This window comes from Carica papaya, chromosome 6 (genome assembly GCF_054855325.1).
Source record: "Carica papaya isolate Zhongbai chromosome 6, ASM5485532v1, whole genome shotgun sequence".
Classification (NCBI taxonomy): Eukaryota; Viridiplantae; Streptophyta; class Magnoliopsida; order Brassicales; family Caricaceae; genus Carica; species Carica papaya.
The window spans coordinates 26,248,628-26,273,030 of NC_142314.1; the positions used below are offsets into that span (position 1 = coordinate 26,248,628).

Below are 24,403 nucleotides of genomic sequence, written 5' to 3' on the forward strand. Positions count from 1 at the left end.
GATCTCAAATGTAAGGAAGCGATGATTGAAGAAATGAATGCATTAGTAAAAAATAAAACATGAAAGTTTATTTCAATCCCACAAATAAGAAGATGATTGGTTGTAAGTGAGTGTTCACTGTAAAACATAAAACAGATAGGTCAATTGAAATATGCAAAGCTAAACTAGTGGATAAAGGGTTTACTCAGACCTATGGAGTTGATTACCAAGAAACCTTTGCACCTGTCGCTAAAATGAATACAATTAGAATATTACTATCTTGCGTTTTGAAGATGAAAGAACACAAGGGAAGATTTGCAAATTAAAGAAGGCCTTGTATGGACTGAAGCAGTCTCCAAGAGTATGATTTGAAAGGTTCAAAAGAGTTATGATTTTTTTCAAATATCAGCAAAACAATGCTGATCATACCCTATTCATCAAGCGTTGTAAGGGAATGATCACTCTTCTTATTATTTATGTATATGATATTGTGGTGATTAGAGATAATATAAAGAAGATGACTCGATTAAAGGGACTTCTTGCTTAAGAATTTGAAATCAAGGATATAGAAAAATTGCAGTATTTACTGTGAATTGAAGTTGGCAGATTTAATGAAAGAATCTTCATTTCTCAAAAAAAATATATCTGAAACTTGTTAGAAGAAACTAGTATGATGGGTTGTAAGCCAGCCGAATCCCCTATTGAAAGTAATCACAAATTACAAGCAGATAATGGTACATCAGTTGACATGGGAAGGTATCAGAGATTAGTTGGAAGACTCATTTATCTCTAACATATCATAGCAGATATAGCATATACAGTTAGTCTGGTGAGTCAATATATACATGATTCTCGTGAGACTCATTTACATGCCGTTCTTTGATTACTACGATATTTGAAATCTGCACCAGTTGAAGGTTTACTCTTCTCTAGAAATGACCACTTTAAGATAAAATATTTACAAATACTGATTGGGCTGGATCTCCGGATAATGGAAGGTCAACCACCGGTTACAGCACACTCGTTGGAGGTAATTTGATTACATAGAAAAGTAAAAAGTAGAGTGTAGTTACCCGCTCTAGTGTTGTAGCAGAATACAAACTAATGGCCCCAACAATATGTGAATTATTATGGGTGCAAAAACTAATGAAAAAATTAAAATTGTTTAAAGAGAAAAGCCTATCATTTTTTTGTGATAATAAAACAATTATTACTATTACCCAAAAGCTGGTTCACCATGATCGGATGAAACACATTGAAATTGACCGTCACTTCATAAAAGAGAAAGTGGTTGATGGCTCCTTATACTTATATCATGTGTTTTCTAACAATTAAGTGATAAACATTTTTAGTAAAGGACTTTACGACAAAAATCTTCAAAACTTGATATACAAGTTGAGTATGTGTATAATAGTAAAAATATATTGAAAAATAAAGTAAATATTTTACCCAAATTTCTACAGCATCTAAACAATTTTCAATACAACTAAGTTTATTCGCAACTCATCCTGCATCAAATGTTAGCAGAGAGTAATTTCTCTCACCACCTTCTACCAAACTTCTAACATTAAAAAGTAAAAATTAGATAATGCCCCAAAAAAAAAAACAAACTTAGCCGAAAAAAATCCTTTAACTCCCAATATTAGGAGAGATGGCACCAACCACTTGCAGTTGTCATCCTTGACACAAATTGGTGGCAATCGCCAGGCAGTGGATATAACTGCTACTGTCACCACAATCAAACACCTCTAACTAGTGCCTCGCTTCAACTCCCAGCCTCTTTCACTGTTGGAAACCTTCACCCTCTCCCCTTGAAGTTGCACCTACCGCTGTCTCACTAGAACTTGTATCTTAAAGTCGCACCAAATAACCACCAACCATCGATCATGAACAAGCATCAGTAGAAGAATGCAGCGTCGGAAGACCATCATCTGAAGAGTGTGGAAGCTTGCTTGTCACTCCCATGTGCAGACTACTGTGTATGGTTTGTATGCGTTCATAGCAACTGTTTATTTAGTTCATTAGACCAGTTTGAGCAGCTTGGTTTGACTATCTCCTGACCAGTTTGGACCAATTTGTAAGGTTTTCCACGGTGTTCTATCCATTTTTTAAGGTAGGTTTGGTTAAATCTGCACCTTCAATCATTTCTATAGCAGATAAGCATAAAGATGATCACTAGATCTGGAACTCAATAAACTTTTGGTTACAATTCATCATATAATATACCTGATTACATATTATGTTTTCTACGAAGTTTTTAATCCTCATAGATAAGTAGAGTATTGAGATACATACACAATTTGTTCCGATCCAACATCAAAGTTTTAGAATTGCTGTATCTGTTAAAGATTCTGTTAATGGTCATTGCATATATTCCGACTATTGTTAGTTAAATATTGAGTCTTCAATAAACTTGTACTCAGAGGTTATGGAAGCATATTCTGTCAGAATAAAAGTTGAGTTCAAGGGTAGGACAACCACCTCCTCTGTGTTCAAAGGTGAAAACTTGAAGTTCCTTCCAGACCACCAATACTAGCTCAAAAAATATTAGCTCATCCTGAAGTTGTTTCTTTTCATGCTAGTAATGTTGAGAAACTTTCTCCTTTCAATAATCTTGTTCTACTCCTGCTGCTATTGAAGTGGTTCTTGTCCATGATAATTGCATTAACAAACTTTTAGACATGATTTTTATTTAAAGTAAAACTGTAAAAATGTATTAAAGAATCGATGATACCAAGGGGGTACCGCCCATGTTCATAATATTTACAAGTTTGTCAAAGTATCAACTATGTATCAAAAATCATTTACCTTATTAATATCATGACATGGGAAAAGTGAATTAAAATAATGAAGCCACCCATCCGTTGATTTATAAATCACCCTTTCCACTCCTTCAAAAGTTCTAAAATTCCTCTCATTCCAAATCATTCAAAAAGATGGTCAAAGAGATGAGGTTAACAAATTTCTTCCTTTTACATAAACTCTCCCAAGCCCAGATCTCATCCCCAACCGGCCTTGCAATGACCCAGTTGATCCCTAACAAGAGATACACCATAGATCATAAACTATAGCCACAGGACACCAAAAAAGAACGTGGTTACAAGATTTCGCAGCATTTTTATACAGGTAGCATCTATTGACCCAAAGTCTGCCCCTCATCAAGTTGTCAATAGTCAGGATATATTATTTGCCCGCCTCCCAAGCTAAAAAAGCAATCATGGGTGGTGCTTTTGTTTTGTAACTTTTTGAAATGATTTTATTTTGTCTTGTTGCTTTACCGATTCTAAGAACCTGTATTTCTAATTAACTTTTAATTTTACATGGAGATAAAAAAAAATCTTGACTTCTTAAGGATTTTGAAGGGAATGTTCGAGTTTTTCTATTTTTATATCTCATCACTTCAAAACTCGAATTCGAGTCTTCACTAGGTATGGTAGAACGATGCAGAATAAGAAGACATTAGTTTGGAATAAATTTGGAACTAAAGAAGTTTTTCTATAATTATTACTGTTTTATATTTTTAGATATTGTAATATTTTAATTTTCTATTTAAATAAATTTTGAAGCTTATAAGAATTAACATCTTTTAGATTTTTTCTTTTGTAATTTTCTGAATTAGTTTCAATTAACGCTCGTAAAGTTTAGTAGCTACCAATATAAGAATGATGATGAATTAAGACTTTCTTTGTTAGGGTTTCATTTTCTATTGTCTCTCTTTATTCATTCTTTCTTGTTATTATCCTGCCTAACCTGTTCATTCTCTTCTTCCTACATCTCTTCAGCTTGATCCCAATTTCCTCCAGCCTATCTCTTTTCTTCAAATTTTCAGCTAAATTTCATTTATTTTTAAACTATCCTCATGAAAAATTATTTTTGTAGCTACTGTTCGTGCATAATATAGTATTTATCAATGATATTCAATGACAACCAATGGAAAAGAGTCCAATTAATTACCTCTTCCTCTCCCCATAGAGGGAGTGAGGATTCAATCTATGCTGGGAGCATCCAGCTTTACTACTTACCTTAAAAAACACTCTTTTAACTTATAGGCTGAAATTTTAACCGAAGGGCATTTAGGAGATCAAATTTGGGAACAAAACATTGTTATTTAAATCTCTGGTTGCCAAACCAAATTCATTTAGATCAGACAAAACCACAAAATAAGAAGAACCATGAAGACTTCTCCAAAATAAGTTGCAAAAGTAAAAAAAAAAAAAAGTAATTAAACTTGAACAGTTTGGAAAAATATTAGTTTTATACACCCTTATGTTAATTGGATAACGATTTATCACCAAAAAAGAAGGTGATTATGATTCAAGTTACTCCTTTCAGCCCACGCCAATGTAACCAATTATTTCCATATTTGCTTGAATTTTCTTCAGCTTTTCCACAATCAAGCATAAGATAGTTTGTTTTTGTCTGTTGAATGTAATTGTTTTCCTGGCACCATTGTGATGAAGTTATTGGTTAATCTTATGGAGTTAATGGAGTTTTTATATCTTCCTTTAAATGATTATACCTTGCAGGAGGAATGAATGAGGAGAAAAAAGCTCTAAGGAGGAAGACCCTGGCCAAGTGGTTGAAGGAAAGTATCTTGAGATTGGGTCCTACATTCATCAAAATTGGCCAACAATTCTCTACAAGGGTGGACATTCTTGCTCAAGAATATGTTGATCAGCTATCTGAACTTCAGGTTGAAGTTCTCTACTTTTAAACCAAAACTTCATATTGAACTCTGAATGTCCTTGAAGGTCTTATTTGCTGAATATTTTATGAGTGGTTCATCATTGGAACAGTTTTATTGCCTTGCATTTTCCTAATGCACCTTATGGGACGAAATCTGATGTACACATTCGTCTCACCCATGTATACCTATGAAATCTCTCGATCTCCTCACCATTATCCTTTTTTCTTTTTGTTCCTTCTGTTCTTTTGCTGGCTGTTCTTTTTTGCTTTTATTTCTACTTTCTCTTATTCTCTCTTTTGTTCTACATCAGTTGGTAACAGAGGCAACTTATCCTACATCTGTTAGGATTGGGACCTAACTCTTTTTTCATGTCCCTTTTTGTCCTCTTACATTTGATTAGATTAGGTAAAATGTTTCCTGAGCTTACAAAATATAATGGTTAAAATTCATCATGTAACATGTGTTGATTCCTATGGATTTGTTGAGAAAGTTGAGTTGGAAAGTTTGTAATTAGTGTTGAGATTCTTGATATTTATTTTCCAATTTAGTTTCTAATAGTTTTTTTAAAATTAATAGGGAATAATTGACTAGGAAGATTTGCAGGATCCTTAGTAAGATTAGCTCCCTTTTTATAAGATCGCATCGTGCTATTAGTAGGAGACCTTCTAATATAAGAATATAAAATCAGAATATTTCTTTTTCTGTGTTCCAGTCATAATATTTTTTTTCTCTCTTTTTTTTTTTTTTTTTCTGAGTAAACCCTACACAGCTGTTCATGTAACCATCACATCGTTAATAGACCTCCACCATGTTGGAAATTGTGATTGCTCACTCCTTCCTCCACGTAATGTTAACCAAACCTATTATTCTCGAGTCTTCTCTAACTCCAAAACTCACCTGGTCCAAGTTACCACCACTTGTCTCCGTGGTGATAGTTGTTACGCTGGTTACAGTAAGGTCAGATGTATATTAGAGGATGAGAAAAAATTGGATATCTTACTGGTGTTACTAGGGAGCTAGCCAATTGCAGAGTTATGACATGGACTGTGAATTCTATGGAGGAGGATATTAATTTTAATTACACTAGTTACACTACTGCCAAAGAACTTTGGGGCAATGTTACCAAAATATACAATGATTTTGGTAACCAATCCTAAGTGTATGAACCCACTTGAAGCTAGATGATGTTCGTTAAGGTAATGAATCTGTCACAAAATATTTCAATTCTTTAAAGCGTGTTTGGTAGGACTTGGACCTTTTCAACATCCTCGAGTAGAAGTTCCTTGATAATGCTATTCGATACGTAACAAGATGCAAACCGAGTCTTTAAATTCCTTATGGGTCTCAATGTTGATTATGATGAAGTCCGAGGAATCATAGGGAGGATTCCCTTGCCCTCCATTAATGAAGTCTTCTTCAAGGTTTGCTGATAAGAGAATCGAAGATATGTCATGCTTGGAAAGAAAAATAAATCAAATAGCACAATAGAGGGATTGGCATTTGTTACTGTAGAGGCACATGTGAGTAGGAGAAACGGTCCAGACCTGCAAAAGAATGAAGGAAGACCTCGAATATGGTGTGAAAAGTTTTAATAAATCACACCACATTAAAGATACTTACTGGCTTATCCATGAGAAAGCTATTGATTTGAAGTTGAGGGACAAAAGACTGTAACATTATGCTAGTGCAGTTGCTGAAGAGCCTCGTCCATTTACCAAGGAGCAAATTGATCAGCTTCTGGAGCTTCTAGCGTCCAATCTGGATCCTGATATTTCTAATTGTTATATGGCTCATTTATGTGAAAATTCCTCCTTTGGATCATTGATTCATGAGCATTTGGTTATATGGCAACCCTATTTCATTTGTTTCATTTTATACACCTTGTTCTGGTAATGAAAAAATCTAAATTGCTTATGGAGATTTCTCTTCCATAGCTAGAGAATACATTGTTAAAACATCGAGGGATATAGATCTTGTATCTATTCTCCATATTCCGAAACTTACGTATAACTTCTTGTCTATTAGTAAGCTCTCTAAAAATTCTGATTGTCCTATTATGTTTACGAGTCTTGTTTTTCAGGACGAGCATTCGGGGACAATGATTGAGAGAGTTAGAGAGATAGATGATGAGGTTTCCTTCAAGAATAAAAAGGCTCAAGCTTTAAGCTATATGAGTTCAAATTCTAGTTTAGAACAAATAATGCAATGGCATCTTAGACTAGGATATCCTAATTTTTCTTATTTGAGACATTTGTTTCCACCTATGTTTAAATGTTTGGATTTTTTATGACTTCAATGTGAAATTTGTGATGTATCAAGGAGGAGATGTATGCTCTTAAGAAAAGTGGAACTTGGGAAATTGTTAATTTACCGATTTACCGAGAGATAAAACCAGTATTGGGCATAAGTACGATTTCATGCTAATATGAAGCTAATAGGAATATTCAAAGATACGAGGCATGCTCTGTAGCAAAAGAGTTCACTTCAACCTTCGGAGTAAACTATCAAGCAACATTTGCTTGGGTGGGTAAGATCAACTCTATTTGGGTTTTTGTTATTGTTACAACAGGAAAAAATTGGTTTTTATATCAGCTTGATGTAAAGAATACCGTTTCAAATCCCAACCTTGAGGAAGAACTATTTATGGACCACTTAGATTTGAAAAACCTTTGGGAGAAAATAAAGTTTATAGATTTAAAAAATTCTTTTTATGGACTTAAACAATCCCTCTTGCCACCTTTTAGGTGGTTTGGAAGGAAAAAAGATAGAAAAGTTTTTTAGGGCAACGAAGAGGGGTTTTTATATAATTAAGAATAGTTAGTTTCAGAACTTTTTTTTTTATTAAAAGTCATATTCTTTACTCTTTTGAAGATTTTGGGGACACCATTGATATTTTGGTCCGATATGTAAATATTTTTATATATTGATTTGTTCTCTGTTGGTGCCTTTGAATGGATCTTACTATTTATTTTCAAAAGAAAATCTTAGTTTCGACATTGCTGTTTAAAGTCGTATTTGCTAATATCAGTAGAATAAAAATTTCTGGCCCATAATTGTAAAACATTTGCTCGAAGTTATTTCGGGAATCTGATTGACATTTTGTTGTCATGACTTTTGTATAACTTTTGTACTTACGGGGCACCCCCTTGTTGCCTCTTAATATATTTCCCTCATTTCAGAAAATCCTTTTCTTTAATCAATTTTGATAACACACTTTCCTATATGTGGGAGTTTCATAATAGGAAACTACTTATACAAGGGTACAAGTATTAAAGAGCAACAGATTAGGGACCAAATATAGGATTACGCTTAAATAGGAATACACACAGTATAATTAGGATTCAGTATCTATGCAATCAACATCACAATCCCCCAAGTTGAACAAAGAGGCTATTCTACGATCACTATACAACAACTTAATTGAGAAAAAAATCACTATTATACTTTGAACTCCTAGAGCACATAATAAATCCATTAGGACATAAAAATCCTATTTGGCTTCTGTGCTTGTGGCAAATCATTTGTGTAAATCAGATTGAGTGCCATTTTCCAAAAACACTTTAACCTTAGATGAACATTTACCTTCCAAAAGGGATAGAGAAGGTAAGGTTTGCTTTTGTTTGATGATTTGCTTAAGAACTGGAAAAAGGATCTACAACCGCTAGGAAGATCAAACTTAAGTTTTAGACTTGAAAATAAAGTTGCTAAATAAACCTCTTTGACCAAAAAAAGTGGTCACAGAATCTTTTATTATTTACTAGTGATTTTTGTTTTATGCATTACAGGATCAAGTTCCTCCTTTCCCATCTGAGACTGCTATATCTATTGTTGAAGAAGAGCTTGGAGCTCGAGTAGATGATGTCTTTGACCGATTTGACTATGAACCGATAGCCGCTGCTAGTCTTGGTAACCTTGTTTTCCTTTTGGGTGGTTAATGATGGATAAATTTATGTAAAAGTTGGCAAATAAAATGTATTCTCATTAGTTGCAATAGCTGATAAAAATTGGAATACATGGTTTGATAAGAAAAATGGAACTTGTAATGTCATTATATTTGTTTTTTGTGCAGGTCAAGTTCATCGAGCAAGATTGAAGGGGCAAGAAGTTGTTGTTAAAGTCCAAAGACCTGGTCTCAAGGATCTCTTCGATATTGATCTAAAAAATCTAAGGGTTAGTTTCATTCTTGGTTAAACTTTATGACCGTTCCACGTGTACTGAGCATAGTAGTAGGACTGTTCTGTGATTATGCTTCATTTCGTCTCTTCTTTAGGTCCAAAAGGGAAAAAATGTTAATCTTTGCTTTCTCCCCCTCCTCTCTACAGGTCATTGCAGAATATCTTCAAAAGATTGATCCTAAGTCAGATGGTGCAAAGAGAGACTGGGTTGCCATTTATGATGAATGTGCTAGCGTGCTATATCAGGTACTTGTATTCTTCAGTTGCCTAATGTTCTTCTAGTTTGGGAATTTGGATAACAATTCACCATCATGCTTTTCAGTTACTTGCACAAAACTGCATTTTGTTAAGTATATAAGATTTAGTCCTGCACATTTACAGTAGAAGGTTTTGCATTTGAGTTTTCAAGTTTTTTCCACAAAAGCATACTATAAGGTTCGGCTAAAGTAAATTAAAGTTGTTTGGTCACTTGAGAAAGATCTGGGAAAGACCAAAAGGAGCAAGACTTCTGATTGTGCCGAAAGATATAACTATTTCTGGTATTTGAACCTTTTAGATATCGAGCTTCTAAAAGGAATAACAAGTTGGGTTCTAAATTACGTTTTTTGCTGGCTAAGGGAAGCTATTGGAAAACAAAACATGAGAGGTGATTATATGAAAATAGGCTCCTGGGATGTGTTACTTGGATATGGCCCTGTCCTTGAACTGTTTTGATTTACTGCTAAAAGAAGAGTACGATAAAGGAAAATGAGGAACCAAATATCCAGTTGAAGTGAAGGTAAAAATATATACTGCTTGTGTTCCTCAAGGAAGAAAGAATTGATGGTCAGAAGATATTCTGCTTGTGTTACTCCAAGAAAAGAGTATTATGCTTGTGAAAGGGTAAATACATGGTTCAAACCTGTCTTTTAGTGGGGTAAGTACGCAATGGGAATTGTATTTGGAAAGAAGAAAGATTAGAACATGATAAAGGAGGACACAAATGACTAAGGCCACATGGTTAAAAGGAGGATATCTTTAATTGAACTGTGAAAGTTAGAATATTGATTAACCACTATGTAGAGGAATCTTTTGATGTTTCTAAAACCTCCTAATATTAGTAGAGTGATTCTCTAAGGAGGAAGGCTTCCCTTTTGTTCAAATATAGAATTGGATTTTGTTGCTACCCAATTGGCATTGAATTATTTCGTGAAATTGTGGCATTGAACATAAATCTATTGGTAGAAAGGATATCATGGTGACTGCTATTGATGTAGGACAAATTAGGGTTGATTTACCCACTTAGGCATTTGGAGAAGACGTAGACATCATACCTAGTGTTTCTTAGGTATCACACATCACACAATCAGTTATTGAAAAATTCTCAAGGTATTTTATGGATAATTGAATAACAATCTTAGAGAAGACTATAAAAGGTATGTGCAGAGTGCCATGTAATCTATTCTCAGGTAGGATTAGTTTAAAAAATACTAATACAAGTAAGATTAGGCAAAGATAGCAAAACAAAATATCATTAAAATAGGAAATATAAAAATAACCTGAACAGTTTCTTAAATGGTAAGATATTACTGTGCCTATGTGCCATCGATATTCTAGATGGAAAAAACTCAACTCTATTGAATTGAAAACATAGAATGTAGCATACATGATAGGTTTGAGCTCCTTGAGGTCAACTTTTGTGATCTAAGTGCAATAAGTTTGAGGAGATCCCTTCCAATTTACTAGAAATTTGTGATAAGTACCAGTTCTTTTAGTTATTTTTTATTGTCAAAAATATCTTCTATCTTGTCCATGAGGTTTGTAGTGACTAGTAAGTGAATAGGAGCATTATCATGAGAAACAGTAGCATAATAATATCCTTGAAATGAAGTCAAATCTTCACTATTAAAGACATTATTTGTACCTGTATCTTTTGGAAAATTAAGAACATAAGCTTTCGAACTAATCTTCTTAAGAATTTTGGAAGGACCAATTTTTTTCGAGTTAAGTTTTTCTAAGCTTGCTCTAGAAACCTTCCTGGTTTAATACGTACCATAACTATATCCCTCATTAAAATTAATGTGTCTTATTTTTAAGTCAACAAAGGTTTTACATGACCTTCATAACCTAAATCAATTCCTCGTTTAATCTCAATATATATGTTATTAATATGTTTAGCAAAGTCTTCCACCTGAGCGCTAGGATGAGCATCCAGAGGCAAACAAACCAAAGCAATAGCTTTCTTGGTTGTACGCCTATAATGCATTTAAAGTGATAATCTTCAAGGAAATTATAGAGGTACTTATAGAGCGACAAGTAATCCTTTCCTGAGTAGAACTAGAGTAAGAAATATTAATACTAATGAGATTAGAAATAACACTCTGATAGGATAACAAAAATATAAATAAACTGGCAAATATAAAAAAGACTAAATAATATAGTTCTTAAATAGTAAATAATACTATGCGTTTGCAGTGTTAGGTGTTTTATCAGTGAGGATGCTAAGAGTTTTGCCATCCAATAAGGTGATTATATCACCAACATGTTCTGCCAGATCAATGGATGAAATAAAAGATGAGCTAGAAAACAATGGACAAATAAACTAAAATCTTGGTTCTTGAGTGATAGATAATTAAAGCATATTATTAACAAGCTTTTGTGTCTATTATACATTAATATTTGAAATTTTTCAGGAGATTGATTACACAAAGGAGGCTGCTAATGCAGAACTATTTGCTTCCAACTTCAAAGATATGGATTACATAAAAGTTCCAATGATATTTTGGGAATACACTACACCACAGGTTTAACCTTTTAGTAACCATACAAGAACTTCATATCCTTTTTTACTTCTGAAGAAAGAACAGAAAATGGAATGTTAGATAGAAGCTCCAGCATCCTCGTTGATAAATGAATTTCTTTGTAGGTCCTGACAATGGAGTATGTCCCAGGGATCAAAATAAATAGAATACAAGCTTTAGATCAGTTAGGTGTTGATCGTAAAAGGTACGATAATTTAACCTCAGGACCTAATTAAAGTATTTTAGCTTATTATCAGGCTTTGAACACATGTTTTTCAAAGTCAGAATCGACTAAAATGCTTGACATCTGTTATGTCTTCATTAATGAAAAGCAAAATGTTCATGTTGGTGGTATCATGCAGGTTGGCTCGATATGCTGTTGAATCTTACTTGGAACAAATTCTCTCTCATGGTTTCTTTCATGCTGACCCTGTGAGTTTTCTAATGTCATTTGCTTTTAGTGGTAAAAATCTGGAAATTGCTGACTGTAGACGTTTTTTTGATAAATTTCTGGAAGTGGAAACTTAAATAGAAAGAAAATCTTATTGTGGTTTCATATCTCTGAAAACATGTCATTGATGGATGTATAGTTTATGTCTTCAATGAGTCAGGGAGACAGAAGAAAACTCTATCAGACTCTAGAAAGGCTAAATTATTGGTTTATATCTAAAACTAAAAATGTAAGATAGCGAACTTTTTCTGCTTGTGGCATTACTGTCTTGATACTCTGGAATATTTCCATAGTTTAATGGATCAGAAGTTTGATAACTTTTTAACCATAGGTGGCCAGAAATGAAACTTCTCATTTAAGGTTTGAGGGATATCCATATGAGATAAATGACAATATAACTCTTGGCTTCTTTTTGTCTGAGAGATTGCTTGCTTTAGTTTGTTTTGTTAAATGGAAAGCTTATATGTTAGGTCTTGCAACAATGTTTTTCAAAAGCTGATAAAGGTAGCTGCCTAATCCCATATTTCTAATAACGTAAAGTTATCCAACCACCCTAAGACAAATACTTTTTGTCTTCTGTAGCATCCTGGAAATATTGCTGTTGATGATGTCAATGGTGGAAGGTTGATCTTCTATGACTTTGGAATGATGGGGAGGTATTATCAATACCTTTTGCTTATTTTGTTCTCAACGGGGTTTGGATTATCCCAGCTCCTACAAAGGAAGCGGCTCTTATCAGTTCTACTTTTTTTTTTCTGTGCTATGTTATAGAAGAAGTTAGATGCTTCAATCTTTTCTTCTGTCACTCTGTTAAATGTCACTCTTGCCTGCATTCTTTGCAAGTCATGGCTGCAGCCATAAACCGTAGTTTTCTTCCTTTAAGCATGGCATAGGAACATAATTGGATTGGAAGCTTCCTGTGTGATGGGTTAAGGAGCTTTACTCTTCTAATTAAGTTCTTTTTGGAGTTTGTTGTGGTGATCTGCAACTTATCTTTTATAGCAAATTGCAGTATCAGTTCAAACATCCGTGAAGGTTTGCTGGAAGCATTTTATGGTGTTTATGAGAAGGATCCAGACAAGGTAAATTTACTTAAGATTGCTTATTGCTACGGCTCTGAATTTGTTACTTTGCCATATACATTGTCAGCTAAAAAAACTTTTTGATTAGTGCAGGTCCTTCAGGCAATGATTCAGATGGGTGTACTTGTGCCCACTGGAGATATGACAGCTGTCAGACGAACAGCACAGTTCTTCCTTAACAGGTGATTTCAATGATGAAAATTGTTTGTTTCATTTTCTCATTTACTTAGACGAATTGTCACTATTGGGTCTGATGCAAGTAAGGTCTAGTTGGTATATTTTTAATCTAAAGAAATTTATGATTGTTATTATTTTGTAGTTTTTAGATATTTCACTTAGATTTTATTTGGATTTAGAAATTTTGCATTTCCTTTTTGTTATTGCAGTATTTTCAATATTGGTTGTAACTTTTTCTAGATAAAGGCAGAAGATTTTATTGGGGGGAACAAATAAACAAAGTTACAAATCTGGATAATAAGACTTCCTCCTCAAGTAAGGAAATAAGTAATGGAAAACAAAATAAAGAGGTGGCCGATTATGGGCTGATGATAAAGGCTTCCCAATTACTGTGTAGCTATGAGATGCTTTTGTTGTGATAGAGCTTTAGCCCATAAAGATGCCAAAAGATCAGTTGGTCATTGAAGATTTGTTGGTTTAGTGCAAGCCAGATGCTCTAAAGCTCTGCAAGAATGGCCCATTGCCACAGGGGTTTAGCTTCTTCTCTCACTCCTTCCCCCAAATTTATACACATCGGAAATACTCCACATTTTGTTTTTTGGGGGGAGGCATCCAATTGAGGCCAAACAAGTTGAACATGTTAGATTGTAGCCTCCAAGCTATATGACAATGCAAGAATAAGTGGGAATGTCTTTCTCATCCTCTATGGCACACGATGCAGATATTTGGAGAAATTGTGTAGGATGACCCTGTTACTTAAAGCTCATATATAGTATTTAGAGTTTGTTTTGATTTGGTATCGTTCTTGCGGTTAGCATCGAGATAGTGCTTCAACCCTACATGTCTGGTCAACTGTTATGTCTTAACACATTCCGGAGAGAACTAGTTAATTCTGAGTTTGAGTAGCATTTCACACCTAACTACAACTCATCCACTAATTTTTCAACATTAGTTGATTTGGACCTCTACTTAATTTCACCAAGCCTTATCTTAGTCATAGATAAATTAACGAATATGGCAAAGAAATTGGAAGCAAATTAGTGTATATTCATTCCTATGAGACAATTATGTGGAGAGAAGGAAATATCACTTGGTGGCATGGGATGTGATTAAAAGGCCATTGAATCAGAGTGGTTTGGATGTGAAATATGGTCAAAATGAACCAATCTCTTTAGGACTAGTGGATTTGACGATTTATGAAAGAAAACGACATACTTTGGCAAAGGGTTACAGAGGCAAGGTTTGGTACGATGGATAGAGGGGGATATTCCAGAATTGGTTAGATCATATGGGATGGGATGTGGAAAAAGATGTGGGGGAAGGGATAAATTTCGAGAATGTATCAAATGGAGAATTGGAAATGAGGAGAGATTAGTTTTTGGATGGACCATTGGCTCAGAGGGGGAACGCTTTGTGATAGGTTCCCACAAATTTTTTTTATTGCACGATATAAAGATATTTCTGTTAAAGAGTCATATGGAATCAGTGGATGAGATAGGGAATGGCACGTGGAGGTTGAGGAACTAAAATGACTGGGAAATAGATGAATATGAAAATCTATTGAGCTCATTCATTTTTGTATCTCTGAATGAGATTGTGGCTGGTTGGTTATGTTTGTAAATACTTGGCAAAAAAAAGAGCCCATTCCTTTCCAGCAAATATGGAAGGTGAAGACTCATCTCAGGATAGCTTTCTTTACTTGTGAAACAGGTCGTGCATGTATTTTTACCTTTGGCAAGCTGATGAGAAGGAGGAAGACTATAGTGAACTATTGCTTTTTATGTAAGAGGGTGGAGGAGAATTGTGACTATATTTTACTTTGGTGCCCTCTTGCGTATAGTTTATGGTCTATGGCATATGAGCTATAAGAGATGAGATTTGGATATGGAAGGATGTTGAATACCATATTTTATTATTTTATTATTCAATTAGTTAATTATTTAATTAGTTGGTATTATGTAATTAGAATTTTATGAGAATAATAATTTCATATAATTAAAAATTTACTAAAAAGAGAATTTCTCTATTAGTAAGATAAGAATATTTGAAAAAATCTTAAAATTAAAATTTTAAAATATATTTATTTGGCTCTGATACCATATTAATTTTAGGAGAATATGGGTTCATAGCTAAATAAATATATTTTAATTAGGATTTTTTTCAAACCCTAAAATACCAAAAATAGGCTGAGTGGAAGAGAGCCAGATCCGAAGAAGAGATGTTAGATCAAAGGAAGAGAGGAAGCGACCAATCTGTACACAACCAGGTCAAAGTCAACAGAAAGACAGACCCATCTGCTTCGTGCGGAAGAAGGCACAGAATCGTGCGAGCTTGGTGTGCAGCATGCGGCGGAAGAAACCATATCTGACCTGTTTCGGCTTCGTGTGGTGCAACCAGATCTGTGCAGAGAGTAAGAAACCATATATGACCAGTTTCGGCTTTATGCGGCGCAACCAGATCTGTGCACAGAGGAAGAAAACAGATCTGACCGGTTTCAACGTCGTGCGCAATGTACGGGGTGTAGAAGAGCTCTGCACGCAATGGAGGCAGCCAGATCTGTCCGGAGAAGTAGTCGTCCAAGCCGACTTGAGTTGCTGTCCGAGCCGAGCTGCTTCCAAACCAAACCGACTTCGAGCTATTTTAGAGTTGAGACCGAGCCGTTTTAGAGCCAAACCCAATCCGTTTTGAGCCGGACTGAGCCGTTTTGAGTCAGGTCAAGCTGTGTTGAGCTGGGCCGAGCTGTTTTGAGCTGAATTGAACCGTTTTAAACCAGGCCGAGCAGTTTGAGTCGAGTTGAGCCCGTGTATGTCTCTGATAGATTGTATGATGACTCTTCATAATTTATTCTACAAGTTAGGTATCTGCGATATCATTGCACCAACTTGAGGGGGAGTGTTGAATACCATATTTTATTATTTAATTAGTTGGTATTATGTAGTTAGAATTCTATTAAAATAGCAATATTATATAATTAGAATTCTAATATAATAGTTATTTCCTAATTAGTAATTTAAAAAATTGTATAAATATCCAGGTATAACAACTTAAAGAATGAGAATAAATTTATATTTTTTCTCCAAATTCTACAAAGGATATTAGCGATGGAAAAAAAATGTTTGGGGTTTTCACTTGCAATCTTTTGGGTGATATGGAAAGAAAAAATAGGAGAGCATTTGATGGAGTGGAAGAAGATCTCGATAAGGTTAGAGTGAAATGGTTTCATACCCTGATTTTTTTATTATGAGTCAACTTTTGTACTCCATGGAGGATTTAGGAGATCCTATTGATATCTTGGTTGATATGTAAATAATCTTATACATGGGTTGGCACCCATTTATTGCTTTTAATTAATGATATACTTTATACTTTTTATTTAGAAAAAAAATGCATCTCCTTTTTAGAGCTACGTATGTGGGATGAATATACTCAAACATCTCATTCATCCCTTCCACTTCTACAAATGCTGTTTATGACCATGTGCCATGAAATATGTGGATCCATGAAAAGCACCAAAACCATTTAGTCATAATGTAAAATTTTTTAGATCTAAGATTCTCGATTTCAAATCTCCAATCCCCTTGAACACTTGGATTGTAGACACCTTTCCCAGCTACTAGATAATCCGGATTCTCTTTCCCAACTGCGGACCATATGAACCTTCTCATGCACCCCTCCAATCTCTCAGCTGCCTCCCAGTAAGCTTAAAAAAGATAGGAAGTAGAGTGGTTTGCTGAAAAGACATGCCTGAATTAGAATTACCCTACCACCTAAGGTGAATAAGCCTTCTTTCTAGTTTTCCAGATGTTAGCTACTTTTTTCTGTACCCCTACCCAAAAGGACCTTCTTCTTGGGTTATCCCTTGAATGGCACTCCTAAGTATGTAATGAACATTACTATCAAGAGAATGCATTCAGTGGAAACTTGGAAAATGTAATAGAATCAAATTCTGGTTGGATGAGTGCCTGAAAGGAGGATGTCTCATGAGGTGATTTTCAAGAATTTTTGCTATTGCATAATCTAGAAAAAGGGTGATAGAAGAGCCGTATAGAGATATCAATGGCAGCACTGAATGGACGGTGAATGTCATTAGAAACCTGAATGATTGGGAAGTCAGTGAATATGAATCATTATTGCAATTACTTGCCACATAATAGGTCAATTCCAACACTGACCAGATTTAATGGAAGCTGAAACAGAACAAAGATTTCTCTGTCAAATCGTACTATAATCATATTGTGCAAACAGGACATGGCAGGAGATATGACCCTAGAATTGTCTTTTTCGCTTGGGAGGCTAGTCAGGAATGCATCTTGGCCAATGATAAGTTGATGTTAAGAGGCCAGATTATGGTCAACTGGTGTTACTTATGTATAAATGCAGCAGAATCTTGCAGCCATATTCTTCTATGATTTCTTACAACATATAATCTATGGTGTATGATTTATGGTCTTTTGGGGATTAATTGGGTTATGGCAGATTCAGTCAAAGACGAAATTTGGGCTTGGGAAGGGGTTATGTAAAAAGAGAGAGTTTATAAAGATGATTCCATTGATGATTTTTTGGGTTCTATGAAAAAAAGAGAAATAGTAGAGTTTTTTTAGAGTAAAGAAGTAGAGAATAGTAGGTTGAAAGATAGATTGTTTCATTATTATGGATCTATCTTATTAAAGCATGACATTGTTAGGGATGAGAATTTTGGAAATATTATTGACACTCTAACACAACTGTAAATTTTTTGTACATGGGTGGTACTCTCTTCATATCTTGTTAATACATACTTCACACTTTTTATCTAAAAAAAAAATTATTATCAAGAGAATGAAAAGTTTATTGTGTTAGGATTTTATTCTCAACTATCTCTCTTGATGTTCTTTTTTTTACTTATTTTTCTGTCTAACCTAGCATATTCTTTCTAATTTTCTCTATATCTCTTAACCTTCATCTCCAACTTCCTCTGGTCTTACTCGATTCTTTTCTTTTTTTGCTTTTGTTCCTCTAATTTCATAACATTCCATGTCAAGTTAGTTGGAAGACTACTTGTCCTAGATAGTTGGCATCAAAGCCAAGTTCTATTTCCACCTTTCTTACTAAATGGGTTACCATGTTTTCCTACCTAGTTGGCTTCAAGTTTCTAAATATGTTACTTTCAAATTAAAATTCTAAGAAAAGTTTCTAAATTGAACCTTGTTTGACCTAATTAGAATTCTAGGGAAACTTTCCTTGTTCAAGTAATGGAAAGATTTAAACCTGTAAGGATGGGAATCTTATTAGCTGTTAACTTTAGTTGAGAATTGTAGCAGTTTGATGTTAGAAAGTCTTTCTGCATGAAGATCTAGAGAACAGATATATATGGATATTCTATCGAGTTATGAAAAGAACTTGGCTAGTCATACTGTGTGTAAATTTAAGGTGGTCTTTTATGGATTCAAGTGATCACCACGAGTATGGCTTGACAGACTTGTAAGAATTATGATAGCTATGGGATACAAGTAGAGTATGGAAATCACATATTGCTCATCAAGCACTCATCTTCAGGAAAAATCAGTCCTTTTGATCTATGTAGAGGACATAACAGTGATATAAGATGATGATGTAGAGAGACAACAAGTTAATGCCTTGCCAAAGAATTCGAGACAAAAACACTGTGAAGGTTGAAATACTTTCTTGGCACTAAGGTAGCTCACTTTAAACAAGGCATTGTCGTCTCTTTGCAGAAGTATGTTACTGATCTGCCAAAGGAAACATGCAAGACGGCATGCAGATCAACAAGTACCCCAATGAACCCAAATCTCAAGTTCGGAAGAGCAGAAGAAGATATGGAGGTAAACAAAGAAACATATTCTGTGGGAAGACTTAGATATTTGTCTCACATATGACCAGATATACCCCATGGAGTAAGTGTGATCAGTTAGTTTATTATGGTTCAAGAGAAGTCCACTTATATGCAGCTCATTGAGTATTGCGATACCTTAAGGGCACACTAGGTAAATGTATCTCGTCAAGAGAAATGAACATCTAATTATTAAAAGCATACACAGATGCCACTTATGCTGGATCAATCATTGACAGGACCTTTGGGTATTATACATTTCTTAGTGGTAATTTACTAACTTGGAGAAGTAAAAACCTCAATGTGGTAGCACAGTCAAGTGCAGAAGCAGAAGTCAGGGCAATGGGCCAAGATGTGCGTGACCTACTATATATAAAGATCATCCTAGAGGATCTTAAGGTTAAATAGGATGGACCAATGAGATTCTATTGTGACAATAAGTCTGGCATCAGCGTAGCCCACAATCCTATACAGCATAATTATACGAAGCACATTGAAGTCAACAAATACTTCATCAAAGGAAAACAGGAGAATTGACTGATTTGAACACCGTTTGTGCCTTCACATCGTCAGCTGGCTGGTGTGCTTACTGAAGGATTTAGTAGCCAAATATTTCAGAATATTATTACCCAGCTGGGAATGGAGACTACAATTCACCAGCTTGAGAGAGAGTGCTTATATATTTTTTTTCATTTTTGTTATATATAAAACTGGGCCTACTAAGTAGGACCTCATTATGGCGAAATATCCCATAATTTATGGGAGTACAAAATAATTAGATTTCCTTTTATGTCGCAATGACAACACAATTTTCTCCAGACCAGCCATTTTCATGAAAATGTACTCAACATATTCAGATTATTGCAGTTTCGAAGAGCGTCTTGCTGCCCAAAGAAAGGAGAGAGAAATGGCAACAACAGAACTTGGGTTCAAAAAGCCATTGAGTAAGGAAGAAAAGCTGGAGAAAAAGAAGCAACGCCTGGCTGCAATTGGTAACTTTTGTATTTGTTGTACATTTTCATTACTAGTTCATTGGCCATAGCAGTAATTTCATGTCGCTTTAGGGGAAATCTAATTCGTATGACTGCAATATTTCATCCTTGGATAAGATGATGCAACCTTTAGCATGCCTATGCATCCTAACCATGTGTCTGATTCTGTTGACAGGGGAAGATCTATTGGCGATTGCAGCAGATCAACCCTTCCGATTCCCTGCCACATTCACATTTGTTGTTAGGGCATTTTCAGGTATTCAACACAGAAACCTGTTGGATCAATCAGTCTGTTTTACTGTATGCAATAAAGCGTTCAGAGTAGAAATATTTTCTCTGCAGTTTTGGATGGCATTGGGAAGGGGCTTGATCCTCGATTTGATATTACTGAGATTGCAAAACCGTGAGTCTGCCTTTTGCTGACGGAGATTGTTGAAAATTTAATTTGAACTTGATAATTGTTGGCTATATGTTCTTGCATATCTAACAAGCCTTTGCTTGATTTACCTTGTAGCTATGCACTGGAGTTGTTGAAGTTCCGTCAAGCTGGAGTTGAAGTCATACTAAAGGCAAATATGACACATTTTGATTCTACTAACATATTTATATTTATAATATGATTCTTATTTCAAGGTTGAAGCCTTCAATGTTTCAGGACGTGAGAAAGAGATGGGACCGGCAGTCTCGTGCATTCTATAATCTGTTTAGACAGGCTGATAGAGTTGAGAAGCTAGCTGAAACTATTCAACGACTGGTAAAGTTCAGAAATTTGTGTACCACAGTTAATTCTATAGATAAATGACTTGTATCTTGTGATTTCAATAAATTTCTGTGCTTTTAACTCTATTTTGCAGGAGCAAGGTGATCTGAAGCTTCGAGTTCGAACGTTGGAATCAGAGAGGGCATTTCAACGTGTTGCCGTCGTTCAAAAGACAGTAGGGAGTGTAAGTATAGCTTGTCGATGATCCTTTTTGCATCAACTTCTTGCTTCTGCCCCCAAATCTTATTTGTTCTGCATTACAACTGCTTGTTCTTGAGATGTTCTATGTTTGATTAAAAAATATTGAGGGGAGAAACAGGGAAGACATTTTTATATGGTGACTAGTTATTCTATTGATTTATTTTCACACGTGTGTACTGCTAGAAAACTGGTAATGAAGTCTGATGCTCTACATCTGAATATATTAGTGCACCAAGTTTTGTTACATATTTGTGATCCAAATAGATAGTGTTCTTGGGTAATAGGTAGTAGTGTTATGAATAATATTAAACTAATCTATGTCGTCTACTATCTTTGTCCTATTTGTTCTATTTGTGGTTTTTGGGTTCTATTGCAACTTGAGGGGCTAAATGACTCCCGGAGGAGACAAAGCAGCCAACCAAGGAGTTTGTGATGCCTTCTGGCATATAGGAACAGTTACATTAAGCTATGTTTCAAATAGATGAACTTTATTTATGGAACTCATTTAAACATTACAGTTAAGGAGACAATGAATTCTCCATCCATTATGGTCATAATTGACATTCTAGAAGATTCCACTCAGAATTTTCTTGAAGACAATTTTTATATTTTCTTATATTAATTTTCGTTGCCTCCTAGTTAAAGATGTGTTTATTTCTAAAATGAATTTTACAAGAATAGTTTATTTTTTCGAACATAACCTAAGTCTATTCTGATGTTAATTTTTTTTTTAAGTAATTTTTATATCCTTTAATATTAACTTGGTCTCCTCCTAGTTAAATAAATGCTTATTTCAAAAATGAATTTCATAAAAATAATTCATTTTTTCAAACATAACCCAAGTGTGTTCTTGTGTTAGTAGTGTCCTTTTTCTTTTCTTCACAAGGAAATATTTGAAGCTAATAACTAGTTTTCTGAAATTCATTTGGCAATGCATTTAATGCAACTAGAAGCAGATGAAAATTCTATTGAGATATGGTGAAAATTTACTTCCAAGAGAATTCCAAGTGGAATTGGAATAACATATTCTAATTATGCAGGTTTTTAAATGAATTCTACAAAAATAATTCATTTGTTCCAAATATACCTCAGTAGGTGCCTGCAAACACGAAATCAATGGAATGTTTTTTCACATCAGTAGAATAATTGTTTTCAGTTTATACAAATGAATGTGTCTAAGAAGGTACTATGACAACCTTAACATTTGCAGTAATCTAAGTTGCATTTCAAAATTTTAATAACTAATAGGAACTGTTGGTTTTCTTCTTTTTTTTTTTTCGTCAGAGGGAAAATAGGTTTGGTCAGTTTGGAACCACTATGGCCAAATAAGTGAACAAAGAATTTGGAACATTTTACTAGGAATACTTACTTGGATTTTTGTGACTTTTACATCAACAGGCAGTAGCTGCTGGAAGCCTAATAAATCTTGCAACAATTTTGTATCTTAACTCTATACAAGTAAGCTCTCCCTTTAGTTATGTTTTTTTTTTTCCTTCATTAATGCATTAATTTCTCTGCTGTCGGATTCACAGAGTTGTCTTTCTTTAGGTGCCAGCTATTGGAGCTTATATTGTCTGTGCATTCTTCAGCTTCCAAGTTCTGATTGGCATTATAAAAGTAAAAAAAATAGATCAACGAGAAAGATTGATTACAGGAACTGCTTAACCATCTTGTGAGTAGTAATTAAATTTAGTTAATGCATTAAGAAAAACATTATATATTTGCCTACTACCAAGTCATGGGTGGAGAGATTAGACTCTAGCCAAAGGTAAATACTTAACTTTTCCTTAGTTCTAGTACACTAATAAGACTTAAAAATTTAGGTAAAACTTTTTTATTCTCTTTTATTTATTTATTTATTTATTTATTTTTATTTTTGGATCCCTTTTAGTGGGATCTGTCAGATCTGGGACTGGAGTTGAGGTTCGGCTGACGAGGATAAGAACAGACAAGTGAGATATCATGAGGACTAAGAAACGAAGGAACGTGTTATAATTAATTTATGTTCCTTGAGCATCATGTGGATCAAAAGTTGCAAGCTTTCTGATCAAAGCGTCTGTAGGCAGAAGGCAATGGGCTGTGCTTTGCTAAGTCCTCATAAGAATTTTGTCTTATTGCAGAATTAGCCATTGTGTAGTGTAGAGTTGTGTAAGATTATTTTCTAACAATAGTTCCCTCGTTCGCTGTTTGTTGTTGGAGGTTATGTTCCCTCGTTCGCTGTTTGTTGTTGGAGGTTAGGGTGGCCTATCGTTATATATAAGCTAGTCTTTAGTGTAAAGTTGTTTAAATTATTTTTTTAAAATTTGTAAGTCAATATATTCATCCAGTAGTCACCCATAGTAACCAAACGGGGTTGCCTTGCTTGCTTTCAGCCAAAAAGAAAAAGTTGGCATATTCACAACCTGTCAACTCTATACACTATTTGCACACTTGTATACTTGATTCATTCTCATTTGATTCTTAATTAAGTTCTCCACTTGATTCTTATATTTGTCTGTAAGAAAAACTATATCATGATTTTTATAGTACTGCTGCATATATAATGTGCATGCACCATGTATGCATTTAAGGGAGGGTTGTATTTGAGGAGACTAGAAAGTCGTGTTATAACTAAGGAAATAGCCGTTCGATGCTGCTTGACACCTGTGACAGTGAAAAATGCAACCATATATATTTGTAACATAAATAGTATTCAGATACATATTTTTGCATGACAACTGATGAACAGTAAGTTTACTTCAAATGTGACCAAATTTTAGATTAAAAAATTACTCTATGGGGATTTTGTTCTCTCTCTTAATTTGTGCTTATGAATAGAAAGTTGATGGCAAAATTGCTATAGATAATAAATTTGTTTTATATAAATCTTGTTTTGTAAAAAAAAATTACTGGATAAACAGATTTTACTAGGAAAATTTTTTTAAACTTCAACAACAGTTTTATTTAAATTGTATTGCAAAATAATCACTTGATAATTCATTATGACATAGTTAATTACATAATTGAAAGAACTACAAGTCTGATTATAATTTTAGCTATATATATTAGTACATTAAAAGTTAAATTCTAAGGTTATATTGTGAGCTTTGTAGTGCTTACTAAATCTTGTACATTACATAAGTTAGTAAAGGGAATTAATGTACAAATTGTTTTAATAAATAAAAAAATTAGATTGAATTTTTAATTTATTGTAAGTATTTTAATTTAAAAAATATATAAATATTTCATTAATATCTAGATATACGGTGATCGATATTGAATAGAAAAGCAAATATAATCTCTCTAATCC

At 34.2% G+C, this 24,403-nt stretch overlaps 1 protein-coding gene across 2 annotated transcripts in view; it reads left to right on the plus strand.

The window, feature by feature from the left end:
• ATH13 (ABC2 homolog 13) overlaps positions 1 to 23,601 on the plus strand; it is a 50,855-nt gene extending 27,254 nt beyond the window's left edge. Inside the window, exons 3-22 of one of the 2 annotated variants that reach the window (XR_015821443.1) lie at positions 4,506 to 4,672; positions 8,452 to 8,572; positions 8,736 to 8,836; positions 8,989 to 9,087; positions 11,514 to 11,624; positions 11,747 to 11,826; positions 11,984 to 12,053; positions 12,655 to 12,728; positions 13,085 to 13,154; positions 13,248 to 13,336; positions 20,029 to 20,153; positions 20,329 to 20,409; positions 20,496 to 20,556; positions 20,668 to 20,722; positions 20,809 to 20,907; positions 21,008 to 21,097; positions 22,513 to 22,572; positions 22,663 to 22,786; positions 23,006 to 23,296; positions 23,348 to 23,601. Coding sequence is in view for 1 of the 2 variants with exons in the window: in XM_088222486.1 (XP_088078612.1) it covers positions 4,506 to 4,672; positions 8,452 to 8,572; positions 8,736 to 8,836; positions 8,989 to 9,087; positions 11,514 to 11,624; positions 11,747 to 11,826; positions 11,984 to 12,053; positions 12,655 to 12,728; positions 13,085 to 13,154; positions 13,248 to 13,336; positions 20,029 to 20,153; positions 20,329 to 20,409; positions 20,496 to 20,556; positions 20,668 to 20,722; positions 20,809 to 20,907; positions 21,008 to 21,097; positions 22,513 to 22,572; positions 22,663 to 22,779 (1,670 nt within the window). In the remaining variant the exon portion in view is untranslated. Of the gene's footprint in view, positions 1 to 4,505; positions 4,673 to 8,451; positions 8,573 to 8,735; positions 8,837 to 8,988; positions 9,088 to 11,513; positions 11,625 to 11,746; positions 11,827 to 11,983; positions 12,054 to 12,654; positions 12,729 to 13,084; positions 13,155 to 13,247; positions 13,337 to 20,028; positions 20,154 to 20,328; positions 20,410 to 20,495; positions 20,557 to 20,667; positions 20,723 to 20,808; positions 20,908 to 21,007; positions 21,098 to 22,512; positions 22,573 to 22,662; positions 22,787 to 23,005 lie in introns of both variants that reach the window. The other variant, XM_088222486.1, reaches the window with a different exon arrangement.
• The last annotated feature ends 802 nt before the right edge of the window (positions 23,602 to 24,403 follow it).